Here is a 24,600-nt window from a genome sequence, read left to right as displayed (position 1 = left end):
TCATTTAAAATACTTGAGATTTAACACAAAGAGGCCAATAAAGTTCATGTTTGAGTGATTTATAAGTCAAAAGTAAATGACCCGTTGAGAGAGGGGACTGATGTAATAAGACCAATATGTTTTGAATGAGCAATGACAGATGTTTATATTTATCATTCATCACAAAAAAAAAAATTATCAAATGAATAAGAATTGTATAGTAAATTTCAGCAGTTAACATAGTACATCCTGTGTTACGTGACTGACGAAGTGAACCTTTTCCGGGAGCAGCGCTAGCTTACTTTGTGATCGATACATAGAACAAACATCACGTAGAACAGGGGTCCCCAACCTTTTTTGACCCACGGACCGGTTTATGTCAGACAATATTTTCACGGACCGGCATTTAAGGTGTGGCGGAGAAATACTACAAAATAATATGCTAAGAGCTGCATGAACACTGGGGGTTTTTCGAGATAAACACGAGGACCGTCCAATTTGGCCGCAACACTGATCGCTACGGTCTTAATGCCTTCATAATACGATACAACACAAATTCAAAGTGCATGAAAATCTCAACTCACCACAATGCTGAATCAGTGCGAGCGCCGAGCTTGATTTTCTGCAAGCGGGCGGTCCCATCTCGGGGTAATAGGAGACAATGAGACCTGAAGTGTGTGCATCATGCCGAGTCTACTTCGTCATTTAGTTGCTGCACAAAACCCCAGCCTCACACAGGTAGCATGTCGGAAATGGCAACAGTGCTATTGTGGCGATCTCAGAGTGTTCAGCCATAACTTGAATCCAGAACACCGGCAGAGTTGTTGTCTCGAACGTACTTTTGAGGCCGCCGTCATTTGCGATCTCAAGCAGTTTATTTTACTCATTTAGCAAGCTCTGGTGTTTTGTTTTCAGCGTAATCAGTCACGTGACGGAGAAGCGTGGTTTGACGTGTGTCAAGTGACACAGTCGGATGTAACGGAGAATCCGGTCATTTTTCAAAATAAAATATCTTTCGTATTCCAAAATAAATACGACGGAATTAATGTAAGTTCTTATTGTGCGGCCCGGTACCAAATGCCCCGAGGACCGGTACCGGTCCGCGGCCCGGTGGTAGGGGATCCCTGACCTAGAATACTGGAAGAACAGATTCTGGCGCGATACCTAGTGGCCTTTGTAAACGAAGCACTTTCAGGAACAATTGTGTGTTGTTATATCCTTCATAAATCATTGATGCACAGAGCCAAAGATATTTTCTCATCCGAACAAGCTAGCAGTTGTACTCTCCTCTTCGCGCCAGTGAGCGTGACGTCACTTCCCAACCTCCAGCCACGGGAAGTGGATCACTGGAATTACACACAATGAGCACAAAAAGTGCTTAAAGCGCAGACAGTCAATTACAGAGGACAAATTTCCTCAAACATTGAATGATTTCGGAGCTGTTTACGAGGGCTGACTATGGATCACATTCGTAGCCCTACTTTAGTAGAGCCGTGCATTTTTTCCCCCGGATAAATCCTATATTTTCTCCCACCCGTGCTCGTACTCATCTCAGAGCAGCCACCCACCCAGGCTAAGTGGTGATAAAAACAAATCCACCTCTGCTCTAAAGCTACCAACAAGCCATGTAGGATGCTTAATTTTTCATTTCATAAAAGGCCCTCGTGAAGCTGTACTTTTTTTTTTTTTATGAAAGGACACGAAGGTGCGGATAACAAATCAGCAACCAACAAACTATCCTAGTAATAATCATATTTTTGAAGTTGCTAAAATTAAAGTGTTTGTGTGAATATTAATTTTTATCTCGCGCCTGTAATATTCTCGAGCATGTTCCTGTTTTACGCATTTATGTCTTCCTTTGTGATGGATTTGAATGGCCTTTTCATTTTCTCTGCACTTGGACAAATTTGAGACGCCCGTGTTTCAACACTTATTGTTTTACCAGCTACTGTATATTCAACTCTCGTGATATTTTTAACACATCCATCACGCATGTAGTCGAAATTACATCATCTGAAATGTGCATAGCCTACTCTGACGAACAGATGATTGCATGTGAAACATTTGCTGTTTTAAATATTTCATATTGCTTTCAAATCCATGACCTCCATGATGACACCTTCTGTATACACATCTAAACAGTGGTAAGAGCTCATTCTGGTGCTCAAGGACATGTTTGGCCTCCCCTCTCCCTGTTCGCACTCTTCATAAATGGAAGCGTGGAGGTCAAGTCTGCAGCTAATGATCTCAAATGTGAGTAGCATGACCCTAATGATTTGCTAATGCAGTCTCTGCACTAAGTATAAGATTACTTCACTCGCATTCACCCGTGGTGTAAAATATCTCATATAATCCTGCAGGCAGACATATCGGGTTATTAACAGAGTGGAGAGGATGAAGTCAGAATGGACATATATCAGTAGGTATTGGAGCAACTGTATTTTGAATATGATTAAAGTCGGTCGCTTGTTGGTGTTTATTTTATGGAGTCAGTTTCACAAGGCATTGTAATAATTTTGAGTTGGTCAAAGAACACTAGGGACACGTGGCTACACATGTACATCACAAGGCGATGCAGAAAAAAATATGACTTGGCTTTTTAAAATTTATATCGATATATATGCATACACACACACACACACACACACACATACATATTTTTATTTCAAATAAATAATACTGAACTTAATATTGATCACAAGAGCCTCGTTAAAAATTCAGCCTTCACAAAGTTAGCGCCACAATATTTTGCCACACCTCTAAGTATAAAAAGGTCCATATCAATACAAACGACAATACTGTTAAATTCAGAGTGTCGTTTTAATATTCTCCTCTCTGAGCCCTCACCTTATTGTGGTGGAGTGGTGTGTGTGTCCCAATGATCCGGGGCGCTAAATTGACTTCTGAAATGAGTTTCTTTCACCGGGTGTCCGCCTCTCCCTTAAGAGATTAGATGAGAAGCTTGGTCATGTACGAGAGGTGGTTTAGGCATCTGGATAGGATACTTCCTGGAATCCTCCCCACGGGACTTCTCCAGCCGACACAGCTGGAGCATGACCAGGGACACGCCGGAGAGACGATGTTTCCTCTTGAAAGAGTTGGATGAAGTGGCTAGGGGAGAGGGGTGTGTGGGCATCCCTGCTAACACTGCTGCCCCCACCACCCGGCCTGGATAAGACAAAGACAATGGATGGATGGATCAAAGTTTATATTTCCAGACCATATGGATCTCGTTCTACTTTGCTGCTGAGTATTTACATTCCAAATCACAGTAACAAAGACATCGCAATATGACATTCAAATTCCCCGCTGACCCATACTCAATAAAAAGCAATAAGTCCTCAAGGAATATACTAAAAAGTGAGAGTGCATATTTGCTTTCAACTAATCAGTAGTCACTGATATTCCAAACTGCCCCGGATGCTGAAGTCCCCCCCACCCCAAAACTGGTTCCACTAACAGCGTGTTTGCTGTGTCTACTACAGTCCTTTGATGACTCAAATGTGGCTCATGTGAGCGAATGATTTTATTCTATTCTACAGCTCAAAAGTGACCAAACAAACATGTTGTGTACTTGCTCTGTTTTTGAAGGAGAGTAGCTGTTGATGTTGCTTGTGTCGACAATGCTGAGGATGTAACTGGAAAGTGAGTCGTGCCGGCTGCATTGCGTCCTCCTCGAATACAAGGCCCACGGGAGCAGACGAATGGAAAATAGGGGCTACAACTTCCTCACATATCCCGCGTTTCAGTGCCGCAACCAGACTGTCGTCACTGTCCGTTTTAATCGGTCTGCCAGCTCCAATCTCCTTGCCGTACTGTAGAATACAGCAAAACAGAACAACACCCACGATAGCCGCTCCGACTCTCCTTCCCATTCTTCATGCAGAGTTACAGCACCATCAAACGGCAGTCAGAAATAATGCAACAGATGTGTCACTGGAACAAAACGCAGGAATCGAAAATTCATCCCACTCATCCCACTTTACTGTCCTCCTCTTCGAGACACCCAAACACGTTCTTCCTCTTCAAAATATGTATACATTAAATAAGAATTTTGATTTCAGAATAATATGTCACGGTTTTCATTTTGAAGTGAATCATTAAACACCATTACACATTCAGTAGTGTACATTGAGCTAGAAATACACCCCCCCCTCCCGTTTTTTGGTTCACAAAAAGATTTATCAGCTTCTATAATAATGCGGGTTTTATGATAAAATCAGTGACTTTGTAAAATTACACAATAAATAAATAAATACTGTAATTTTTGGGCAGTATCTGTTTAAAAATGTAAGGCGGTTGTAAAGAACCCCTCTCCTAAAGTACACTGGACAAAATATAAACGCAGCCCTTTTGTTTTTGCTTCCCATTTTTCATGAGCTGAACTCAAAAGATTGAATGCTTTTTCGATGTACAACAAGGCCCACAGTGAATACATTTGTCCAAATCTGGGTTATTGGGCACTTCTTCTTTGCCAAGAAAATCCATCCACCTCGAAGGTGTAACATATCACAATGCTGATTATTGCACAGGTGTAACTTTGCTTCCGAGTTTTGCATTGATACAGTTTGGTATATTTGTGTTCAGTATACAGGGAGATTACGAACAAAACAGGGCGTTAGGGCTCGATGGGAAAGTAGTCGTCTCCCGGCCATTGTGGCCATGTCGAAATAACCTTGAGCAAGATACTAATCCCAAGTTGTTCCTGATGCTGTGCCATTAGTAGGTGAATGAAACACAGCATTTTGAGAAAGTGCTATTCAAGTGAAAGCCCATAAAAAAATAGTATCGTGACCTAAAACATTTATGGTTCGTTTGAGGTGTACGCATAGGACCCCATGCACAGATCTTGATGCTCCGCGAGTTCTCAATAGGGTTGCAGTCAGGGGATGTTGATGGGCACACTGTTTATCAGCTAATTTTCTGCGTTGGGTGGTGCACTGATGCTGCATTTCTGGCTGAAGGCATGGCTCTTCTTTTTAAACCATAGCAGGAAATGGTCAGTGGAAAAAAAAACAATTTTGGACAGGTCTTTTAGAGCCCTTCTTGGCGCTTTTCCACTGCGCTTGTGCTCGCGCTATCTCGGCGGCGCAACCCTAACACAATATGCCGTGTTAAAGTAAATGGGGGGATCTGCAAACTTTTAGTGTCTGAACAGTTTTTCTGGACAGCAAGGACTTTTAAACTACAGTTGAGCAGGGCGTGGAATCGACGCATTCAGAAGACATGTCCGCAGTGTTTGAGAGCGGAGACAAGGGCTTTGTGAAGTGCTTGGCCAAAAGGCACATTTACAAAACTGCTTTAAAATTGTGCATAATGTTACATTGCCTCCGACCTTTAAAATCGTTTGAATAGTTCAGTTGTATTGAACTTTTAAATACAGTGCAGTCACACTGAATCTTTTAGAACCGTTTGTCTCAAAGCATTTATTTTTAGGTGCACTTTTGATTCATATGTGCAGTACCTTTTAATTGGATCGTTATGTTTAAGGGTGGGGTTTTTTTCATTTCCTGTATTTAAGACCAGTACTAATGTTCAAACTGTGCATCGTTACAGTGGCTTACAATAATATGAAAGATACTTTTTTAATTTATGTTAACTGTTTTGTTAAGCGCTTTGTTACAGCTGCAGCTATTGTGAAAGCACTAAATAAATCAGGATGTATTGTATTCAATAAGCGGCCCGGTAGTCCAGTGGTTAGCACGTCGGCTTCACAGTGCAAAGGTACCGGGTTCGATTCCAGCTCCGGCCTCCCTGTGTGGAGTTTGCATGTTCTCCCCGGGCCTGCGTGGCTTTTCTCCGGGTGCTCCGGTTTCCTCCAAAAACATGTATGGCAGGCTGATTGGGCGCTCTAAATTGTCCCTCGGTGTGAGTGTGGGCGTGGATGGTTGTTCGTCTCTGTGTGCCCTGCGATTGGCTGGCAACTGATTCAGGGTGTCTCCCGCCTACTGCCCGAAGACGGCTGAGGTAGGCTCCAGCACCCCCCGCGACCCTAGTGAGGATCAAGCGGTTCGGAAAATGGATGGAAAAATGGATGTATTCAATAACAAAATGTCTGCCTCTTTTTTTTTTAATATACACTTTAGGCCTGCGGCAGCTATTTTACTACTGGTCATAATGGTTGTTCTTGGAGGGTTAAGTAAATTTTGAGGTGATGCAACACTTGGTTGATTTGCAGAAGCTGAGGATTTCTAATGTTTAATGCGTGTCGTGTTATACCCCGGGCGGCCACTAGGGGAATCTGTTCGACCTGACACGACAAACTTTTCTTGTGGTTTCGGGGTGGGCGGCGGCCTGACCTCCAAACGTCATTTTTTGAGACACCGCTTGGTTTGATTTAACACGACAGGAGCACTTCCTTGGTCCACCGGACGCCAATTAGCGGGGAACGCACACTGGTGAGCCCTTCAATGCCAACTTCATACTTTCACTACCGCTTTGGTTGCATCGTTTTGGCCGGCGAGACACAAACGTGTGGTCACTGTTTGTCCTGTGTGAGCCAGTTTTGTGGTTTTGTTGTGTCTTTTGCTCGTTCAGAGTCAGACCAAATGGAGTGGCGCCAGCAAAGCACTTTCAGCTGCGCAGATGCCTTCAACGAAGCTCGGCGTTGGATTGAGGTGAGTGACATGCTCGATCACTAATTACCTTTTTTTTATGTTTGGACAAAACACAAGTAGTCACTTAGACGTTATTTGGCTCCTTACAAGATTCAATAAATGCGCTTATGCAGGCAGGATCCAATAAAACGGAGGAAGCATGTGCACTGTATTCAAAAGCTTTACTTTATCATATGAAAGTTATTTGTATAGGAACTGGAGCAACTAAATATGAAAGCAAATCCGGTTTCCATTGCAGGTATTTCTACATTTTTGCTTTTTGTATGTTACTCTGTCAAGCTTACTGAACTGTGTGTGGCGAGAGTGATTGACACTGATGCAGAGTTGCTTTTGATGGATGTGGTTTCAGTGCAATGTTGCACATTTTGCAAATCTTAAATACTAACCAATCAACTCAAATGAGCAGCCCCTGAATGTTGACTAACTCGAAATAGGATGTCAGCTGTCTGAGTGAATCATTATGAGAATGTGCACAATAATTGGTTGGCAGTACTGTAAACCCATGCCAATGTTGCGCGCCCCCCCCCCCCACCTCCCACTTCCTATGCCCTGTCAAAAGGATGGGAAGTGTGCGCGTGCGCATAGCAGGCAGAACGAAAACAGCATCTTTATTAATTAGTTGGCGAATGCTGTTCTAAACAGCCCCTTCTTTTCCAAACCCCATCAAGAATTTGCTAATCGTGCCAAGTGGGAGGAGACGATTTGGACCCAAGTACAAGAGCAGAATGTTTTGGGTTCCGCCTCAACTTTAGTAGTGTCAATCTATTCAAGCAGTTCAGTTTCTCTCATCAAACCTGGATTCAAATGGCTTTTTAAACAATTTTAGAATGTACTGATAAATTTGCAAATTGGATTCCACAAATGGACAGTGATTGATTTTTCGTCGAATGTGATTCGTGTTCGGTTGACCGATTTTTAAGATGGGTGCTGTAGCTAGTAGAGGATGATGACAACTTGACTGACTTGTGCTTTAGTAGGGGAACTCTCCAGGCGTGAGCAGTGGGTGGGGCCAAACAGGGCTGTGGCCTCGGGCATCCACCCAAGGGTGGGTTCCACAGCCACCCGTCCACAAAAATATATTTGGGGCATGGATGTTGGCGATTGTTAATACTCATCCGCATGTAATTCGGCATCCTGCTGTGATAGAGGGGACATAGAGTTCCGCCCGCAACCCCCCCACCCCACCCACACACACACACCATCGACAAATTATTTCGGGGCATGTCTGCTGTACATAGCGAATGTGCATGTTGGGGGGTGGGGGGGGGGGGATCTGTTTGTGATCAAGGGGGACAAATTTCCCACAACATTGGCACCGGCTTATTCCTGTTGCCTCTAACAAGCATCAATGTTGATGCATAACTGACCCAACACACACACACACACAGAAAGGAAAGTATGATTGATATCTTCTTTTGCGGCCCTCTTGTTAATTGTGGAGCTGAACCCCATTTTATGTCCTCATTACTAAAGCCTGTCGTCTTGTTTTGGCATTGTTTCTCATCATTTAGGCTAATATTGAACTCTTTCTGCACTTTTGAGTGTGGTAGTGTTATTTTATTTTTATGCATTCTTTTCAGTGACCGGTATTACAAAGAGTGAGCTCTTGTCTATTTTACATAGTGGATAGATGAAAATGATGCCTTGGTCTTTTTTTTAAGTAAACATTTTTTCCCATTGTTTTTATTTTGTCGGTGCCTTCACTTGGGTCTTTTGTGAAGGAATTGATGTTGTTCAACACCCAAAGTGTGTGTAGGGAAAATCTTTGTACCTTTTGAAGATGTTGCTGCAGGACCAATAGCATCACGAGTCCTTATCCACGCTACAATACCGTCGCAGATGATCGCATATTGTCCATGTCCTGTAAATTGGTCAGGATTGAAGACTTCCCCTCAAATGGATGCGGTTCTGGAGCAGCAGGTTGCCCCCCCTGCCATAGGCCAAACTTCCTGTTAGGATAAAAAAAAAAGTATTCCGATATTTTGAATTGCACAATTTCATTTACGTTTGTTTGAGGTTTTTTTTTTATATTCTGCATTCTAGGAGGTAACTGGACAACCTTTTGGCTGCAGTGACTTTCGTGCAGCTCTTGAGAATGGAGTCCTGCTTTGCGAGTGAGTCGTGTTCCATTTGCAAAGTAAATGTAATTGGAACTAACCGTTTGGAGAAGCTATTCAAGTTTTCAAGCAATTTTCTCAAGCTTGTTTTTTTTTTTTAAATGCTAATGCCGTTTACAACTAGCATGTTGCTGAATTATAGTATTTCGTGGGCGATTTCAAAATTATGTCATTAAATGCGGTTTTGCTCCTCCTCACAGCCTGATCAACAAGTTGAAGCCCGGAATCATTAAGAAACTGAATCGACATGCGACTCCCATTGCTGGCTTGGTAAGTGTTGGATACGGTGTTTCCGTGTCTAACCTTGTGGCAGGTGTGTTTATTAGACTTTGTTCAAGTAAAATGCCACCGACTCACCAGGGACTTCTCGTGTTGCGGTTTCCTCTCCAAAGCCTGATGAGAAATGATGCTTGGTAAATTCTTATTCCTTTTCACGGTGATGACCCAACCTCCGAATACGTTAAGTTGTTTTTCGCGTTGCCATATTTCGATTCTTATTTTGGCTCCAGGCTGTGTACATCGCTCAATTCAAATTTCGAGAACTGCCCAAAGCAAGCCAATGGGGCGGGGGCGGGAGAGAAATCAATTGCCCCCCCCCCACCCCCGACCAGGGCCGATTAAATAGACGGGCCGAAAGTCGAGGCTGATGCGGTTCAGGATGGTAGGCTTCGTATGTTGCAAATTATCCACCTCATACATATTAAACTGACTACACGTTCCCCAAGGCGATTTGTAACATGCCAAAGTGCGCACAACAACCTGTGACCAGTTGCATAGCGATGACTGCAAACACTGTCTCAAAAAAGTTCACGTTTGTTAACGCCAGCAGGGTATTAATTTTAAAAATGTGCCGCATATGGTGCTTGTAGTTTTCAGTGGTGTAGATACACGCAGTCAGAGACTCATTGCTGCAATTTTAAAACGTCATTTGGTTCAGTCATGTGCCCAACTTTTTTTTTTTCTTTTGTTAACCATTGTCTTCCCATGAAAGCACTCGTGCGACGTCAATGAATTTAAGTCATTTTACAGTATGAATTGTCAGTACTCAAAGTGTGGATTTTTTTTTTCCCAAAAGAGATTTATCAAAGGTAAAGAAGCAAATTGAATACAAAGAAATGGTACTCGCATGAGATTTCCAACTCATGCTTTCCTTGAGTTGCTGATGTTTCTTCTCCGTTTTGATCCACAGGATAACATCAATGTGTTTCTGAAAGCTTGTGGGATACTGGGGCTCAACGAGTCCCAGCTCTTCCACCCCGGAGACCTGCAGGACCTGTCAAATCGAGCAATCGTCAGGTGCTCTTGTCAGCGGTGTTGTGCCTTTTTTATTTTATTTTTTCTAAAATGTAAAATATGCAGGCTGGCGCATGTTATCCATTTTCTAATCGGGTTCTCCTCACGAGGGTCACGGGAATGTTGGAGCCTCTTCCAGCTGTCTTTGGGCAGCAGGTGGGGGGGGGGGGGGGGGACACGGACACCAGCCAATCTGTTTATTTTTTTTTAGCAGTTGTTAACCTAATAGTATAATTGGCCAAGTCATTTTGGAACTATTATGACCGAATCAATAAAAAATAGCGTTGTAGTCGACTTGCTCAAACTTGTATTCTGAAAACATTCAACTCTGACCAAAGCTACTCTGCTAATGGACTAACACAATGCTCCTTAATGTAAACGTTGTACTTGAAGTTACTCAGCCTCGCTTTTCATGTTTTGTGAAGATATGAAAAAAAGAAACAAGCCTTGCTCTGCTATAAATGAAGGATTTAAATTATCTTTTTGAATTTTTGTGTAGTGTGTTGCTTTGTTGTTGTTTTTTTGTGATCATCCTTTTCAGCCAATCGTTCTTTTTTTTTTTTCTCTCTATTGTAGGCGAAATGAAAGCAGTCGAAGACTCAAAAATGTAAGTACTATCTTTTTATTTTCCCAAGATCCTAACGCAGTCGGATTTTTTTAACCACGCATTTCATCATTAGCACTGCCGTCTAAATTTGCATTGGATGAATAAAGGTGCTGTCACATGTTGTTTTCTATCCACTTGTAAAATGGCCTCTTTTCCCACATGAGCTTTTGATTGCGAGGCACGTGAATGGATGTGCAGACTCGTATGCACTTACTTTTTTTTTTCTTTCTTTACAGCTCATGGAGCTGCATAGTTGCATCAGAAGCCTCATTTGAATTCACGCACTGGTTGACCACATGCACACATTAATGAGGCTCTTTGTTAGTGCCCAGTCGCTTTGAAAAGAACTGCCCTTTTTTTTCTTTCTATTAGGCAATTGGGGTCAGTTAGTGTTGATTGACATCCAGTTTAGAATATGTGAAGGCATTCTTTCATACGCTATTAATACACGCAGTATTGTGTTGTTTGCGACCAAATGTTTTGTTTGCGTACTGGACATGTCATCATACTGTACCAAATGTATAATTTCGCAAATGGCTTTTTTTCCCTTTTTTTTTTGGTGTCTAAAATTAATGAGCAGTAAAGTGCAGGTCAGAGAATCCTCAGGGGGTTTTTTTCTTGATTTGTTCCCTCAGCAATTATGACGCCAGGCGTCAAAGTAATTTTAATCCACTAAACCCTCTTTTCAAACCAGCAGCAGCATTAGAAGTCATGTATAAAGGTTAAAAAAAAACTTCCCCTGTGAGATCATCAGAGCCATGCAGCATAGTGGTGGTGTTTTTTTTTTCTTTTGGCGGCAGTCTTTCATCTGCCAAAGACATCTCTCTTTTACAACAGTTTTTCACGATCCTCGTCAATAACAAAATGGTAAATGCTAAAGTAATTCCTTTTTAGCTTTGGTTAATTCCACAATTTCTCACTGATTCCACACATTTGTCACGTCTATCTCAGGTTCTTATCACCGTCTACTGGTTGGGACGGAAGGCCTACTTAGATGATGGCTACAACGGAGCTCAGCTGAACTTCAAGGCTTTTGAAGGACTGCTGGGCTTGGCCTTGTCCAAGGTCTGATCCATTTCTTGAATAGCAGTTTTGTCGAAGTGACCCCAAACGCTAACACACAGTCTTCTTCCCGTCAGGCTCTCGACGAGGGCGGGAACGCGTGTGTGAAAGACGGTGCCCACCGAGAGTGCAGTCATCCAGGAGGGAGAATGAGCTATAAGAGGGAGAGCTCAGTGGATAGCTTGGACTCTGCAGATACCCGAGCCCCCCGACCAAGTAGCGAAGGTGCTTGGTTTGTGCGCGCTTGTATGGGTTCTAGTGGTCAATCATGCATAACAGCCCTGCCTAAAATTCGTCCGTCTGGTCCATTTAGGCTTGATGAATCCAAGTACAGTACTAGAGTTTAACTCAAAGGGAAATCAATCCAAAAATTGTCTCTACACGCCTTCACTCGTCTAAACTCTACATTCCGATTGAATATTTTTACAGTTTGTGGAATATGGGTGAAGCAGCAAAATTGACTTGTTTTGAGCCATCTCGGGAGGCGGCTCACCTGATTTCTGAAGCTGAGCCACGATTGGTCGTTCCCTGAGCAGCTGTGATGTCATTATCTGTCGACAGCAAAAGACAAAATGGCCGCCCCATGAGATAGCAAAACACGGGTGGATTTCGCTGCTTAACTCATATTCCACAAATGTTAAGACGAATGGAGGTGCGTAGAACGTATTCTTGTCAAGAAAATTTTACGGTTGACTGCCCCTTTTTGACCAAACAGCTGAACAGGAAAGGTAAAAAAATAATAATAAAAATTAACACAAAGCATTGCTAGTGGGTAGTGTATGAATTAACTTTAGTGATCTGGACAAAGGAATGTATTTATTTTCTGCCCAAGTGGCATCAATAGAATAATCCACAATGCAAATGGCATTGCCATTTTGTGAGTCATCCTCCATGAACCCGAAAGGTACCCAATAAATGGCATAGTGACTAACAAATGACAGGGCCCTTGTGAATTTATAGTATGTAATCGCTAAAACGACAAACGGCCCCTACGCTTTTTGCACAGCACCATGAATCAAATATTAGGATTCGCCCTCTGTAGAGTGCCGCACACTTCAACACCACCACTGAAACTAAAACTGTGTGTGTCCCTGCTTGCTTTCAGGTACAGTAAAAGGCAGAACGCCCGAATCTAAGCACTCATCTGTATGTTATTTTTTTTCTTCCGAAAGGTTGTGGAAGTGATGCGGAAGCTGAGCAAGTATTTAGGACGGATTTCGCACAGCAGCCGCCCAAAGGCTCCATCCCACCTTCACTCCTACGGAGGAAACGAAAAGAAGAAAATGGGAACGTCTCAACTTCGTTCACCGGGTACGACATCGCTTGTCACCAAATGATGTGAAACATGGGTGGTCTGTTTCGAGCTTTTCCTTGTTTTGTCATTTTTTTGTTTGCCTCTTCCTCGTGCAAAATGCTGAGTATTGGAATCTAATTCTAATTCGGTTAGAGAGAGATGGCGGTGGTGCAACTGGAGTGTGTTAACACTCATTCACTGTCAACCCTCGCAGGTGCGGTGCGTATTTGGCCTCTGTAGCAATCGATGGCTGTGAATGAGTTTCAAAATGTTCCCGATGGCAATCTGAACTTGCTGATAAAATGCAATTTGCTCGTAAACAAAACCTCTATCTTCGCAAAGGTCGTTGTGCAGAAACGTAATATTTCTGCAAGAAGCGGGCCTCCGTTGAACCGTTTTTCGATAACAAAAAGCAGCAAACAAATGGCGAGTCCTCCAAGTCACACCGACTTGAAGCTCAACCTCGTTGGGAGAACTCTCCGTCGTTTATAATGCGAAAGAGTTTTTGGAACATGTACAAAACATCTTTGTTTTTATGCGGCGTTTGGTTGTTTTGAGAGCTGGCCGTTAGATGGTGCTAAAGCGCTAACGTGACATTTTGTTGTCAATGTTGTGTTGAATTTGTCCAAGTTCCTAACCCAGGCTGGCTTTGCATTGCCATTTGTTTTCTTTTTGGTGTCCCCGTTTATATTTTGCTTTTCTTTGCAAAGAGGCAAGTTTGACACGATTTTAGACATTGAGGGTATATGCCGAATTTGGCCCTCCTTGGATATCTGTACAGTATCTCTCCAAAGCCTCAAAGTTTGGGACTGTGTGTCTTTTCATGGGAAAACACTGAAGAAAAGGAAACTTTGTTCCAGTGTTCAGCTCGTATGAGAACGACAAAATAATGTGCACCACGCAGCACAAATCTCGCATGCTGGTGACAAAAGTGGCCACATCCCTTGGTGTGAATATCAAAATTGGGCCCAGTTAGCCATTTTACCCCCCTCTGGTGTCATGTGACTCAGGTGTTGCAAGGTCTCAGGTGTTAATTGGAAGTTGGTGTGTTAACTCTCTCACCACTCCCACGATCTCCTACTGGAAATTGAAAATGGCACGTCGTGGCAAAGAGCTGTGAGGATCTACAAAAAAGTTGTCAATGTAAATTGGCAGAAGTATGCCAAGGACTTTATTTCGCCTTCATTTCTCTCTTGCAGTGTGCTGTGCAACAGAAGCAAATCTTTGAATGACATCCCACCAGGAAATGGCTTAGTGGGCGAGGGCTGCGACACCGGTCCAGTTAAAAGGAATCAAGACAAGAAATGGAGGAGCCACAGTGCGACCAGAGACTGCGAGGCCCGCTGGCAAGATGCACGTCAAATGATCGTTCATGTTTACACGCCATCAGAAGGAAATCGGCTGATCGGTGTGAAATTGGTCTTGTAGCAGGACTATAACGTGTAGACGTTGACCCATTTCAGGCCTTAACAAAGTGGAAGAACCATCGCAAGAGCTCCAAGTCCAATCTCCGCAGGAAGTCCCTTGACCGAGAACATGTTGTTCACAATTTGGCCAAAGGAGCCGGGAATGACCTCGAAAAGAAAGAAAACGCCCCCGGCGCCCAGCCAGAAAGGTAAGTTGGTTAGGCGAAAGTGCAGGCATATACGTAAAAATCTGTCGCTAGCTGCCATACGTTTTATAACTTGTGTGAAATGCCGCTGACCTTCGTTGTCTGCATAGCAGAGTGAACTCGAGTAATGTGACACATCCTCCATCTTTCCTGCTGCCTTCATTACTCTGACTCTTCTTCCATTACAAACCAATTCCCCAGAGACCAGCTGTCGGCACAAAGGCATAGCCCTGCCCCACGCTCGCACTCCGCTTCCCCTCCATCAAAGTTCTCAAGCTTTTTTTTCCGGACACAAAGTCGAGCTCCACTGACTCGAAGCTATGCCACTGAGGTGTCTTTTAGCCCTGCCTCTTCGTTTAACCACTATGATGTTTCCCCCGCACAGGTAAGTTTACATTTATTTTAATTTTTTTTAAACAAAAGTCACTCTACTTTTTATGCTTTTGCAACAAAGTCCTGCTTCTGCTGCTTTTGAGCGGTGGAAGACCTTCCCTGCAATAGTAGAAGCCATCCGCTTTTGAAGCTAGATAACACCTCGTCGACAGCATTGAGTGTAGCACGAACCTTAATGTTTTCATCCTTGCAAACTCGAAACCGGAACTGTATTTACAGCTTTGCCAAAGATTGAAAATTGTAACTACGCTTAAAATGGCTATATCAGTGCTGTAATGTTTGTTTTCCGCTTGTTGTTTTGTCAGGCTCACTCAGTTGGATCCATTCCTGCCGCTGATGGCAACATCACGGGAGTGGAAACCCATTTTGCATCATTGGCATTAACTGGAGCAGCAGTAACCACACCAAGGCAAGACAATGCTTTTAGCTCCCAAACCCAGTTCAAAGCCCGAGACGTTTCTGCTCTTGCTCAACCTGTAACTGCTGTGAGTCGGCCAGAGAAGGATGCAGCCCAAATTTCTTCTGTAGGCGCCCCAGTTTCTCCAAATGAAGCAGAATCGGCAAGCAGTGTGGATATCTCTGCTGCTTTCGGAGATCTTTCCCACCAGAAACCCCTGTCAGAAATGGAGAGACATGAAAGCCCTTCTGACATGTCAGAAGACAAAAGTAGATGTCAGTCCGCTGCAGGCGCCAGAAAGTATTTCACTCGAGCTGCTTCTTGGTCCAGCTCAGCCAGCCTTCCTCGTGGTTTCAGACAATCGGAGGGTTCCTGTCGCCTCTCGTCTGTTATCACAGCTAGGCCCTTTGGGACCAAGCCATCCGGGATGTCAACACTGCCTAAACGGAACAATGTGAGTGGAGTCAATGTAGCGCTGCATTAAAAAAAAAAAACCAAAAAAAAAAACCATATCCAGCATCCATTTGAACTGCGCAAGTCACGCCCCGTTATCTTCACTAAAACACAGCCTAAGCTCTGACAACTGTTGTTTTCTCATCACTTGTCTGACTTGTTCACACTCTTATGATTTATTTTTTTTCAAACGGGAGCTCCATCATTTAAACTGCACTGTCCTTACAGGTGCTTAATTTTGATCGGTCATTACGAAGCAAGTCTGGATACCAATTTGAGACCTAGTTTTATAAGAATACAGATGATTCATGCTAATTCTGTGTGTGCACGCGTCACTGCGCGTGTCGATATATTTCGCTTTTGTCTGTCTCTCTTGCGTGCGTGTGTCACACTCGTTGAGGTTAAGTGCCCAAGTGGTTGCAGAGGCAGCGCTCATGGCATTTAAAGTAACGTGAGCTGCATGATGCGAGTGTGAGTTACCAACTGCACCCCATTAAGTATACATGCAGCTGTGTCAGTTGATGGGAAGTCTTGGATATCTTTTTAGTCTGCCAATGTATTGTTTGTACTGTTATTGAAACTTCTGTTCATTCACTCAGCTCAACGACAACCAGAACTTGATGAGGGCTCGTGAAGGAGAGGGCACGCCATCTCCACCTGCGAGCGCCCCGCTCAAAAGACAGACCGCCACGTCTTACCTCAGAGTTCCGCACCACAGCGATCCAATGCGGAAGGCGAAGCACGTCGAGCAGGCTGCTTTTGCAAGGGGACAGCGGACGAGTTTTTCTGACCAGACCTTACAGAACAATTGCTTTCAGGTTCAGCACCAGCACAGCGAAGGCACAGCTCTGCCAAGTGGTGCCAGCGTTGACGTCCCCAAGGTATGTTTGATTATTGCTGCCGCTAAATTCAACATCTTGGGCTTATGGTCTTCTTAAAAGTACCGATATGGACTCAAATCATTGTCAACACTAGTCCAACAATAACTGCACCCGTCACCCCAAACGTCATGAGCAAGACTTGAGACAAAATGAGAGAAAGCAGCAGAGCAAATTTTTGTTTTGATGTACAGTGGTGGCTTGAAAGAAGAGTTTAATTGGTTCCGTGACCACGCCCGCAATTTATGGCACATTGAATTGAATGCCCTGTCACCACTGTCATTGTAATGTCTTCACATCTGGACAAATATTTCCTGTTCAATGAAATGAAGGGGAAGCTTTCTACAGCTCACCTCAAATTTCTATTGGTTACATGGCAGCTCAGTTATCACTTGAACGGTGATCAATAGTGTAGAACTGCATGAGTGAATAAAGCTTCAAATTACCAGTAGGAGGAATCATAGGCATCACAAATGTGTCCTACAAAGATAATTTTGTCGCAAGGGCGTTGGAGATGACCAACAGGATGTGTAAAAGCTGCTCACCGACTTTTTTGATTTGACTCGACTTCTGCAGCAGTCCCCTTCAAGTATCCAATTTCCATCCGGAAACGCATGACATTGGACTAGTGGGTGTCAACCTGAAGTGTGCGCGCTCTCGTGTGTTTTTCAGGTCGACCGGAGAGCCCCGACGGTTAGTCTTGCCGCCATACCAAACCGTAGACCGGACTTTGGCTTCCAGCCCCGTTGGGAAGCTCCTGGCACAAGAATAAAATGTATTCATCCAGGTAAAATATTTTTCATCTCGCTAGAAATTGAACAGTTGTTGTCACTATTGTCGTAATTTGATTTTGTGCACACATGCTGTATGCAAGTTTATGCAGCTATTTGTTTATCATAGCTAAGTTCCATTTTTCCGGCATGCTTATTTGATCGTGATCAGCTTCTGTTGTATTATGGGCAATAATAATGCATTTAGCCTGATGTAATATTCCAAATTTGATTCCGGTTATGTGTTCGACACAACTTTAAAGGAATATTTTAGAAGCCAACCATAAATATTTAAGCAGTGTAAACTTTTCTTTTGTGGGCGCTTTAGACTGTTTTGCTTGAATGGAGTGACTATCCTGGAAAAAACATCAGGACATCAATTTTACAAAACAATGCAGTCAAAAGCACTTTTATTGAAAAGTTTATGGACGACACACTTTGAGGAGAAGCGAGTTCCAGGAATTGGAGGCATTAACATTTACAGCGGCAGCCTTGTTCTCAGCACCGCGACTTATTTCTCCATTTTGGTTTGAGCAAAACATTTCTAAATCTTGTTTGTGTTGTGCCGTCTGCGCCGTTATCTACCTTCATTTTCTTGACGGCCGTCCGCGTCACGCCAGGCGGCCCGGCCGAGCTCCGCCAGCTGCGTGCAGATGATGACATCCTGACCGTCGGCGGTGACCTGGCAGCGCGCTTGAGCTCCAGCGTGCGGGAGGAAAAAATGGCATCCGCCGCGCAAACTGGCACTCTTACCACGGATGTTCGAGGCTATGAAAAAAAGGGTGAGCTGAGGAATGAAGGCCTTCTTGCGTCCTTTCTACTTATCTGATGAAATGTCGAAATTGCCCCCGTTGGAGCGGTTGGCCCGAGACCTGCGCGCCCGTGAGGTGAATCGGAAAATTGTCCTCGGTCAAAACTGCTTCCAGTGTATCTCACTCGGGACACCAATAATATAAATTATGAACATCATACTTCGAGCTACCCTCTTGGATTAATTAAGGAAGACACATTTGATGCTTGTTGACGTCCGTGTTGTCCTTGATGTCTGCTGTTGGCACGATTGGAGTTGCTTGTATGCATTATGGATTGGATGTTAGCGTGCGCGTTGTTCACATGCAACAAAATAACTTATTGGTTTGCGGCACCTTTTTGTGCAAACAATTGATGCGTTGACTGTACTTGTTTTTGACGCACCCTTTTTCAACTTTAATGGCACAAAATGACCCCTTGTCTTGTTTATCTCCTGCGACCATGGATTCTTCCCAATAAGGCGCGGCGGTGTTCGGCTCATGGGTTTACTTGTGCGGTAATGGAGTGATGTGGCGGTTGCGCTGCGTGCAAATCTTTTAAGACTTCTCTTCTTAACACAAGTCGAACGTTTTTGTTTTGCTGCGGGCACGCCAACGCAGCCTGAGCAAATCCAATTTCGGCTCATTCACACAGGAGCGGTAGTTTATTTGAAATGCATTTCCTTGCCGTCACATGAAACTGGGACTCGATTGGCAGAGTAGGACATTAATTTACACACACATTTTTAGACCCTGACATTTTTTAATCCTGTCTGCCAAGTTTAAGCCTTGTTTTTATTGAGGCTCTGATACACATAACGATACGTCCACGCGGAGCTCTATGATCATATAAAGACCTGTAGGTTACTGCATTTTCAGGTTTTAAGCGCTCGGTCAATTGCTTCACGTTGAAGGTCCAAAGTTCAGATGGGACAATGCAATTCCGCATTGCTTGCAAGTTGCCACATAATAGAAAATATGGACAAAAGTATATAAAAGGATCTACTTTAGCTCTGTGTGATTTGTGTGCTTCAACTTTCTATTTTGTCCAAATAGTGAATTGTCTGCTAGTATTCCTGTGCCATCTGAATCTGAATTGCTCGCGCAGAATTTTATAAGCGTGAAAATGCAATGCAGTAGACAGGACCAGGGCCAAGAATGTAAGTGGCAAAAATCTGCGTATGATTGATGGTGATTAAAAAAAATTTTTTGTTTGCTTATTGCATAAAAAGGCATAATCCACCAAATGGCTTTTCCTCACATAAAATGGGGGTTGGCTCCCACTGAAATATTGCAAGTTTTTGGAAATATTGGAGAGAAAAATAATCTGTAAACTGATGAATCTGCAGTTGCCAAAGCGCAAGTATGCTGGGCTCCACTGTATACACTTCACTTCAAAAATGGAACATTCAGTTGCTGTTTCAATATTTGGATGCAAATTCAACTTGAAGCTGTAAATTCAGCGGCCAAACGTCATCTCCGGTTCTGTAGTCCAGCCGGGCCGAAGCAGTCGAGCCAGCAACGGCCAATCCTGTTCAACTCCCTGACCGCTCCATCGGTTGCTTCGTCCTGGCTTCTCCCAGTCACCCAGAAGTGACTTTTTTTTTGGCGGGGGCGGGGGAGGTTGCAGTCCAATTTAGAGCTGAAAGTGGAATTTCCAGGTGAATGTTCCATTTGAAGCTGTAAAATGGTTCATGCTTCAGATTCAGACGACATCCTTCCATAGTGGTGCCAGCCTTGTCTTTCCAGAAAGTGGGTGGCCTGGTTTTTGATGATTAATGATCCGTACAGTAGCAGGGATTGAAATTTTTTTTTTCTTTACTGTCACTCTTTTTTTTTCACACAGGAGGTTCTGAATCTGCAATATCAGATGTAAGTTTCCACCATTTGTTGGAGAGTTTTGTGTGTGTGTCTCTCTCTCTCTCTCTCTCTCTCTTGTGATCATGTCCGGTCTGTGTGTGCAGCTCCACGTGCCATGCCTCACGCCCTCCTCATCCAGCTGGTCGTGGGACCAGGAAGGCGACCGGAGGCGCCAGCAGAAGTGGCAAGAAGAACAAGAGCGCCTCCTTCAGGTCAAAATTGTTACCAGCAGCCTGGAGAAATCAGAGAAGCCATCATGGTGTGATATGTTGTGTGCTTGTTGCATCGTTCAGGCGCAATGTGAGCGAGATCAACACAGGCTGGAGGCAGAGTGGCAGAAGGCAAAAAGCGACGCCATTGAGGAGGTGTGTTGGGAAAGTAGATTTTCTGTCGTTGAACGTTATGCACGTTTTTTACTTCTGTAAATTAGGCCATCGCCCTGCGAGATGTTTATTGCTCCGCTTCACCTTTGCATATTTGTGCGGCCAAACGGTTGAAATTTTGTAGCTCGAATGGCTTCATGAAACCACCGTTTGATGACGTTGCGATTCCCTGCGTCCGCAAATGTAAATGTGCTGTTGCAGAACAACTTTGGAATGTGCAAAGATGCCGAGACCCCTCCAGGAGGGATTCATCTCCATGCTTTGACAAAAATAACTGAGCAGAGCCCTGAAGAACTTGCGCTTGAATCTCCAAATCTCACACTGAAGGATCATCTGAATGACAGAGACTGGTAAGGCACCATTTTTCTGTCACCTACATTAAAGATGAACTATTTGCACTGTGCAGTATTCGATGAGCTGTCTTTTTTTTTTTTAAAGATATGTCACATGCACAATCATGACTTTTGCCTGGCAAGCCCACTCTTCATCTGCTTGCTACTCATTCTGCTCTATTTTTTTTTTTCTTCCCCTGACAACTTGCTGCTAATATGACACCTCAGGGCTGAGGGCACCTCTGGCTTTGCACGGCTCTCTCCTGCACACAGGTCAGAACAAACAGACTTCCCGTCTTAGGGTACCTTCACAGCTTACGTGTTACTTCTAACGTTTTACTCTCCTCAAATTTTCCAGCCAACGTATCCAAAAGTTGAGTTTCTGCCCTCTCTCGCAGGTTAAAATCCTTGTCAACTCCAGCGTTAGCCAGTTCATACAAACAACCAAAAGGTTAGCCGAGCTTCTTCTTGTATAAGCCGGCTATGTTCGTGGAGGCTCTTTTTTGTTTTTTCCTCCTTTCTCCAGGTGATTCAAGGAAATGGAAAGAAGAGCCTGCATCCAAGGCCGAGCGAGAGAGGCAGCAAATCTTGGAGGAGATGAAAAAGAGAACTCAGCTTCTGACTGACAACAGCTGGATCCGCCAGCGTAGCAGCAGTTACTACAAGGAGCCCATCTACATTGGCATGCCCCTTAAGAGGTTGAAAGCTGCCATTTTGCTCTCATGGTTCCTTTTTATGCTCGGTCGTTGTCAGCTGTGTCAATTGGCACGTCTGTGCTCGCAGGTACGAGTCTCTCGACACCCTCGGTAGTGCTCGCTCAACCTTTACGGCAGGTTATGACCGCCCGCATTCGGCCGCTGCGGGTTATTGCGGGCCAAGCAGAACCGCTTCTGCCCGTTACCTTCACGGATCGAGGTCATCCCTGAGAAGCGCGCCCACCCAGGACTCTCATTCTGCCAGGTAAGGCAAACGCCGCTTTTCCCGCGGTCGTCCTAGCGCGTCACGTTACCCTTGTGCGTGGTGTGCCGCCCCAGGACGGTCAGCGGAAGGAGAACCTGCTGCGTGTGTGAAGGTCACCTGAGTAGTGGGGCGGCCATGGTTATTGACGCCCTTAGCCTCTGCTTCCATTTTGCCTGTTTTCAGGTGAGGTGTTCAAGAACCGGGGTGACGGTGCGCGCACATGAGTCTACAGCCACGTTCACCGTTTTCACTCTGTCCTCTGGTTATCTTTGGCTGAAGGAGTTTTCCCACTGGGTTGAAGAGCGGCTCACCAGTATACAGTGGTACCTCTACTTACGAACGTCTCCTCATACGAAATTTTCAAGTTACGAAACGCCTCAACAGGAAAATATTGCCTCTTGTTATGAAATAAATTTCAAGATGCGAAAGGTAAAAATACAGTACGGGCTACTACTCGCAGCTCCGAGTTTCCTGAACACAACATACTTGTAGCTGCTCTGCCATTGGCTATTACCTAGCATCTTCCTGGCATCCCATTGGCTAAGACGGACCTCTACCATACGCGTCCATGTGTAAATAGATGGACATGTGTCTATGCAGCGTCCTCGTCATTCGCCCCTCGGGGCTTAATGACGTAAATGTGAATCACCCAGAAAAAGTGTTCACCAGTTGGGCGATCGCTCACTTTGCTGATGTTTGCCTTGGACATTTTCAAAGGATTGTTAAAAGCCAACAAAGGCAAACATCCTTGGATGAGATCTTTACAAAAAACACTTCTGAGAGAGAACATGCACTAAAGAGGGCAAAAAAAACAAAACGATCAGGACGCAGTTAAAAGTTAAATGACCATCATTTGTATTTTTGACTCTAGTCTTTTTTACATTGTGCACAACTCTCATTTATTGTGCAATAATCTAATTGTAACGTGTATTTGTTACATATTTTTATGCTTTAGGAAACATTTACGTCTGAATTATGGGGAGGCCTTGGAACGAATTAGGGCATTTACATGCAAAACACGTCTCTACTTACAAAAATGTATACGAAAGAAATTTCTTCCAGAAGCAATTCATTTCGTAAGTAGAGGTACCACTGTCGTTGTCTTCCCACAATGTTGTGTATACTTGTGATGCATCGCACGGGCAACTGCATTGTACACTATGTGATTGAAGCGGTCGAGGAGTGTCGCCGGTCCCTATTCAAGTGTACGTGACTGTCATTTGCAGAATGAACACCACTGTAACCCGCAATCGGAAACATTCTTTCATACCCAGTGGCGAGCAAGGCCTTCCCTGCTGGCCTAAACACGATCAGTAGCTCCGACCTACATTTTCCCATTTCTTCAGTGATATTTGATGGAACTGAATTCATTCCCAACCCTCTTTTCTCTTAGTTGGGTCACATTTTTCTTGGCCGAGTATGATGCATCGTATTTGAATGCTTATGTTTTGTCTTGTTATAAGATGAATACATTTTTTTTTTATCTGCCATTTTTCTGATATGTGGTGACATTATGGAACTGAAGTCGCGCCTTTTTGTCTTTTGATGGGTGTGCCGTGCACTTTTTAGATGTAAAAAAAAATAAATGTCACACTGTGTGGGTTTTCAACTTTAGCGGTCCAGCGTTCATTAGAATGTTGATGTAAACTTAACGCACCTTTTGCAAGCGTTATCTTTTTCAGACCTTAATATGGCGAGTCTCTCTCAGCAACCGTACGGGAGAGTTAAAGCGCTGTTCTGTGCCTTTGTAATGTAATTTTTAAAAAGTGTATTCAAGCGACGGCCTCTATTTTTGTCAGCCGGACTGCATTTTTCTCACTTCTCCCTCCTCCTCAGTGTGTGGGCTGCCAGCAATATCTTGGAAAAACAGACACAGGAGTACAGATTCGGGTCCGAAACAAGAAGCCATACTGCGAGCCCTGTTTTTTCCAACTAAAATGTGAGTGGTACAGTTTTACGTAGTGCCCATCTTAAATTTTCAGAAATGATACTTCCAGAATGAACTATTTTCTGTTCATGTGATTGAGATCGTTTCTATTTCACGTCAGAGTCACTTCTGTCTTGAAAATGAGCCGGTTCTTGAATTAAAAAACCTTTGGTGTGTTTATCATGTAAATGCAAATGGTTTCTGTTTGATTACATTTTAGCAACCACTTCCCCAAGCGTGTGATGAGAACAAAGAACTCACACTTGCGGAGTAAGCCACAAAGTGAGGACGATCGCGGCACTGGAGTAATACAAGGTCCACGAGGCAAGCTGTCGTTTTGAAATTGGTCATTGTTGAAAGTTTATATCAACATGACAAGTGGAATCTTTTTTTTTTTTTTTTTTTTTCGGTGTGAATGGATTATCCAGTTTAGAAATGCTTAGTGCTTTTGTTGATGGTGTTTTGTCGTTGTGGAACAGTAAACCTAATTATTAGCCGGTGCATTGCGTACAAGCCCTGTTTGTAAGCACATTTATTTGTATGAGAGCACTTTAACCCCACACGCCCCCTCCCCCGAAATGTTACCTCACCGTGTACACATTGGTATAGAAGCAGTGCTATGGCTCCTATTGACAACTACAATGTGTTCAAAAGCACTGTGCACTATTTTCTTCGGGTTTTGCTCTTCGTGTGTACCAGCAGGGGGCACATCTCCAAATTGAAGCAATACTCTTCCTAATTTGGTGCGCTCAAGTGCTGCATTTGGTCTGCAGTGAACACAAGCGGTCATGCGGCCGCATTGCAGTACCCCACATTTGTACTGTCATGTCAATCTGTGTATATGTATGTTTGTAATAAAGTTGGAAAGCAAAACATTT

General features: G+C 43.8%; 1 protein-coding gene across 5 annotated transcripts; it reads left to right on the top strand.

Moving 5' to 3' along the window:
* Nucleotides 1-6,255: 6,255 nt before the first annotated feature.
* Nucleotides 6,256-24,600, top strand: LOC147208016 (LIM domain only protein 7-like). Of its 5 annotated transcripts, none has more exons than XM_086107824.1 (27): nt 6,256-6,377; nt 6,517-6,596; nt 8,640-8,710; nt 8,914-8,983; nt 9,903-10,009; nt 10,583-10,613; nt 11,565-11,678; nt 11,753-11,900; nt 12,848-12,986; nt 14,169-14,322; nt 14,433-14,584; nt 14,783-14,966; nt 15,280-15,825; nt 16,424-16,705; nt 17,375-17,489; nt 18,093-18,254; nt 20,107-20,132; nt 20,225-20,332; nt 20,414-20,485; nt 20,705-20,853; nt 21,064-21,108; nt 21,234-21,286; nt 21,362-21,533; nt 21,619-21,795; nt 21,870-21,978; nt 23,632-23,734; nt 23,943-24,600. In XM_086107824.1, the coding sequence occupies exons 2-27, from the start codon at nt 6,528-6,530 to the stop codon at nt 23,963-23,965; spliced, it is 3,381 nt and encodes a 1,126-aa protein (XP_085963950.1). In that variant the 5' UTR covers nt 6,256-6,377; nt 6,517-6,527; the 3' UTR covers nt 23,966-24,600. The 5 variants fall into 5 exon arrangements, with proteins under 5 accessions (XP_085963950.1, XP_085963948.1, XP_085963951.1 ...); XM_086107822.1 differs by having other exon boundaries at nt 21,870-22,118; XM_086107825.1 differs by lacking the exon at nt 21,870-21,978.

Source organism: Hippocampus guttulatus, chromosome 3 (genome assembly GCF_054856545.1).
Source record: "Hippocampus guttulatus isolate MCC_2025c chromosome 3, RoL_Hgut_1.0, whole genome shotgun sequence".
Lineage (NCBI taxonomy): Eukaryota > Metazoa > Chordata > Actinopteri > Syngnathiformes > Syngnathidae > Hippocampus > Hippocampus guttulatus.
Note: the sequence above shows the minus strand (reverse complement) of the source record. Positions and strands in the feature narration are given on the sequence as shown.

What these genes read in the sequence shown, in the direction of transcription:
- LOC147208016 (XM_086107822.1), top strand. Translation starts at nt 6,528, where the DNA reads ATGGAGTGGCGCCAGCAAAGCACTTTCAGCTGCGCAGATGCCTTCAAC. An exon ending in TCAAATCGAGCAATCGTCAG is followed by an intron (nt 10,010 to 10,582) that starts GTGCTCTTGTCA and finishes TCTCTATTGTAG; the next exon opens with GCGAAATGAAAGCAGTCGAA. An exon ending in AATAAAATGTATTCATCCAG is followed by an intron (nt 17,490 to 18,092) that starts GTAAAATATTTT and finishes GCGTCACGCCAG; the next exon opens with GCGGCCCGGCCGAGCTCCGC.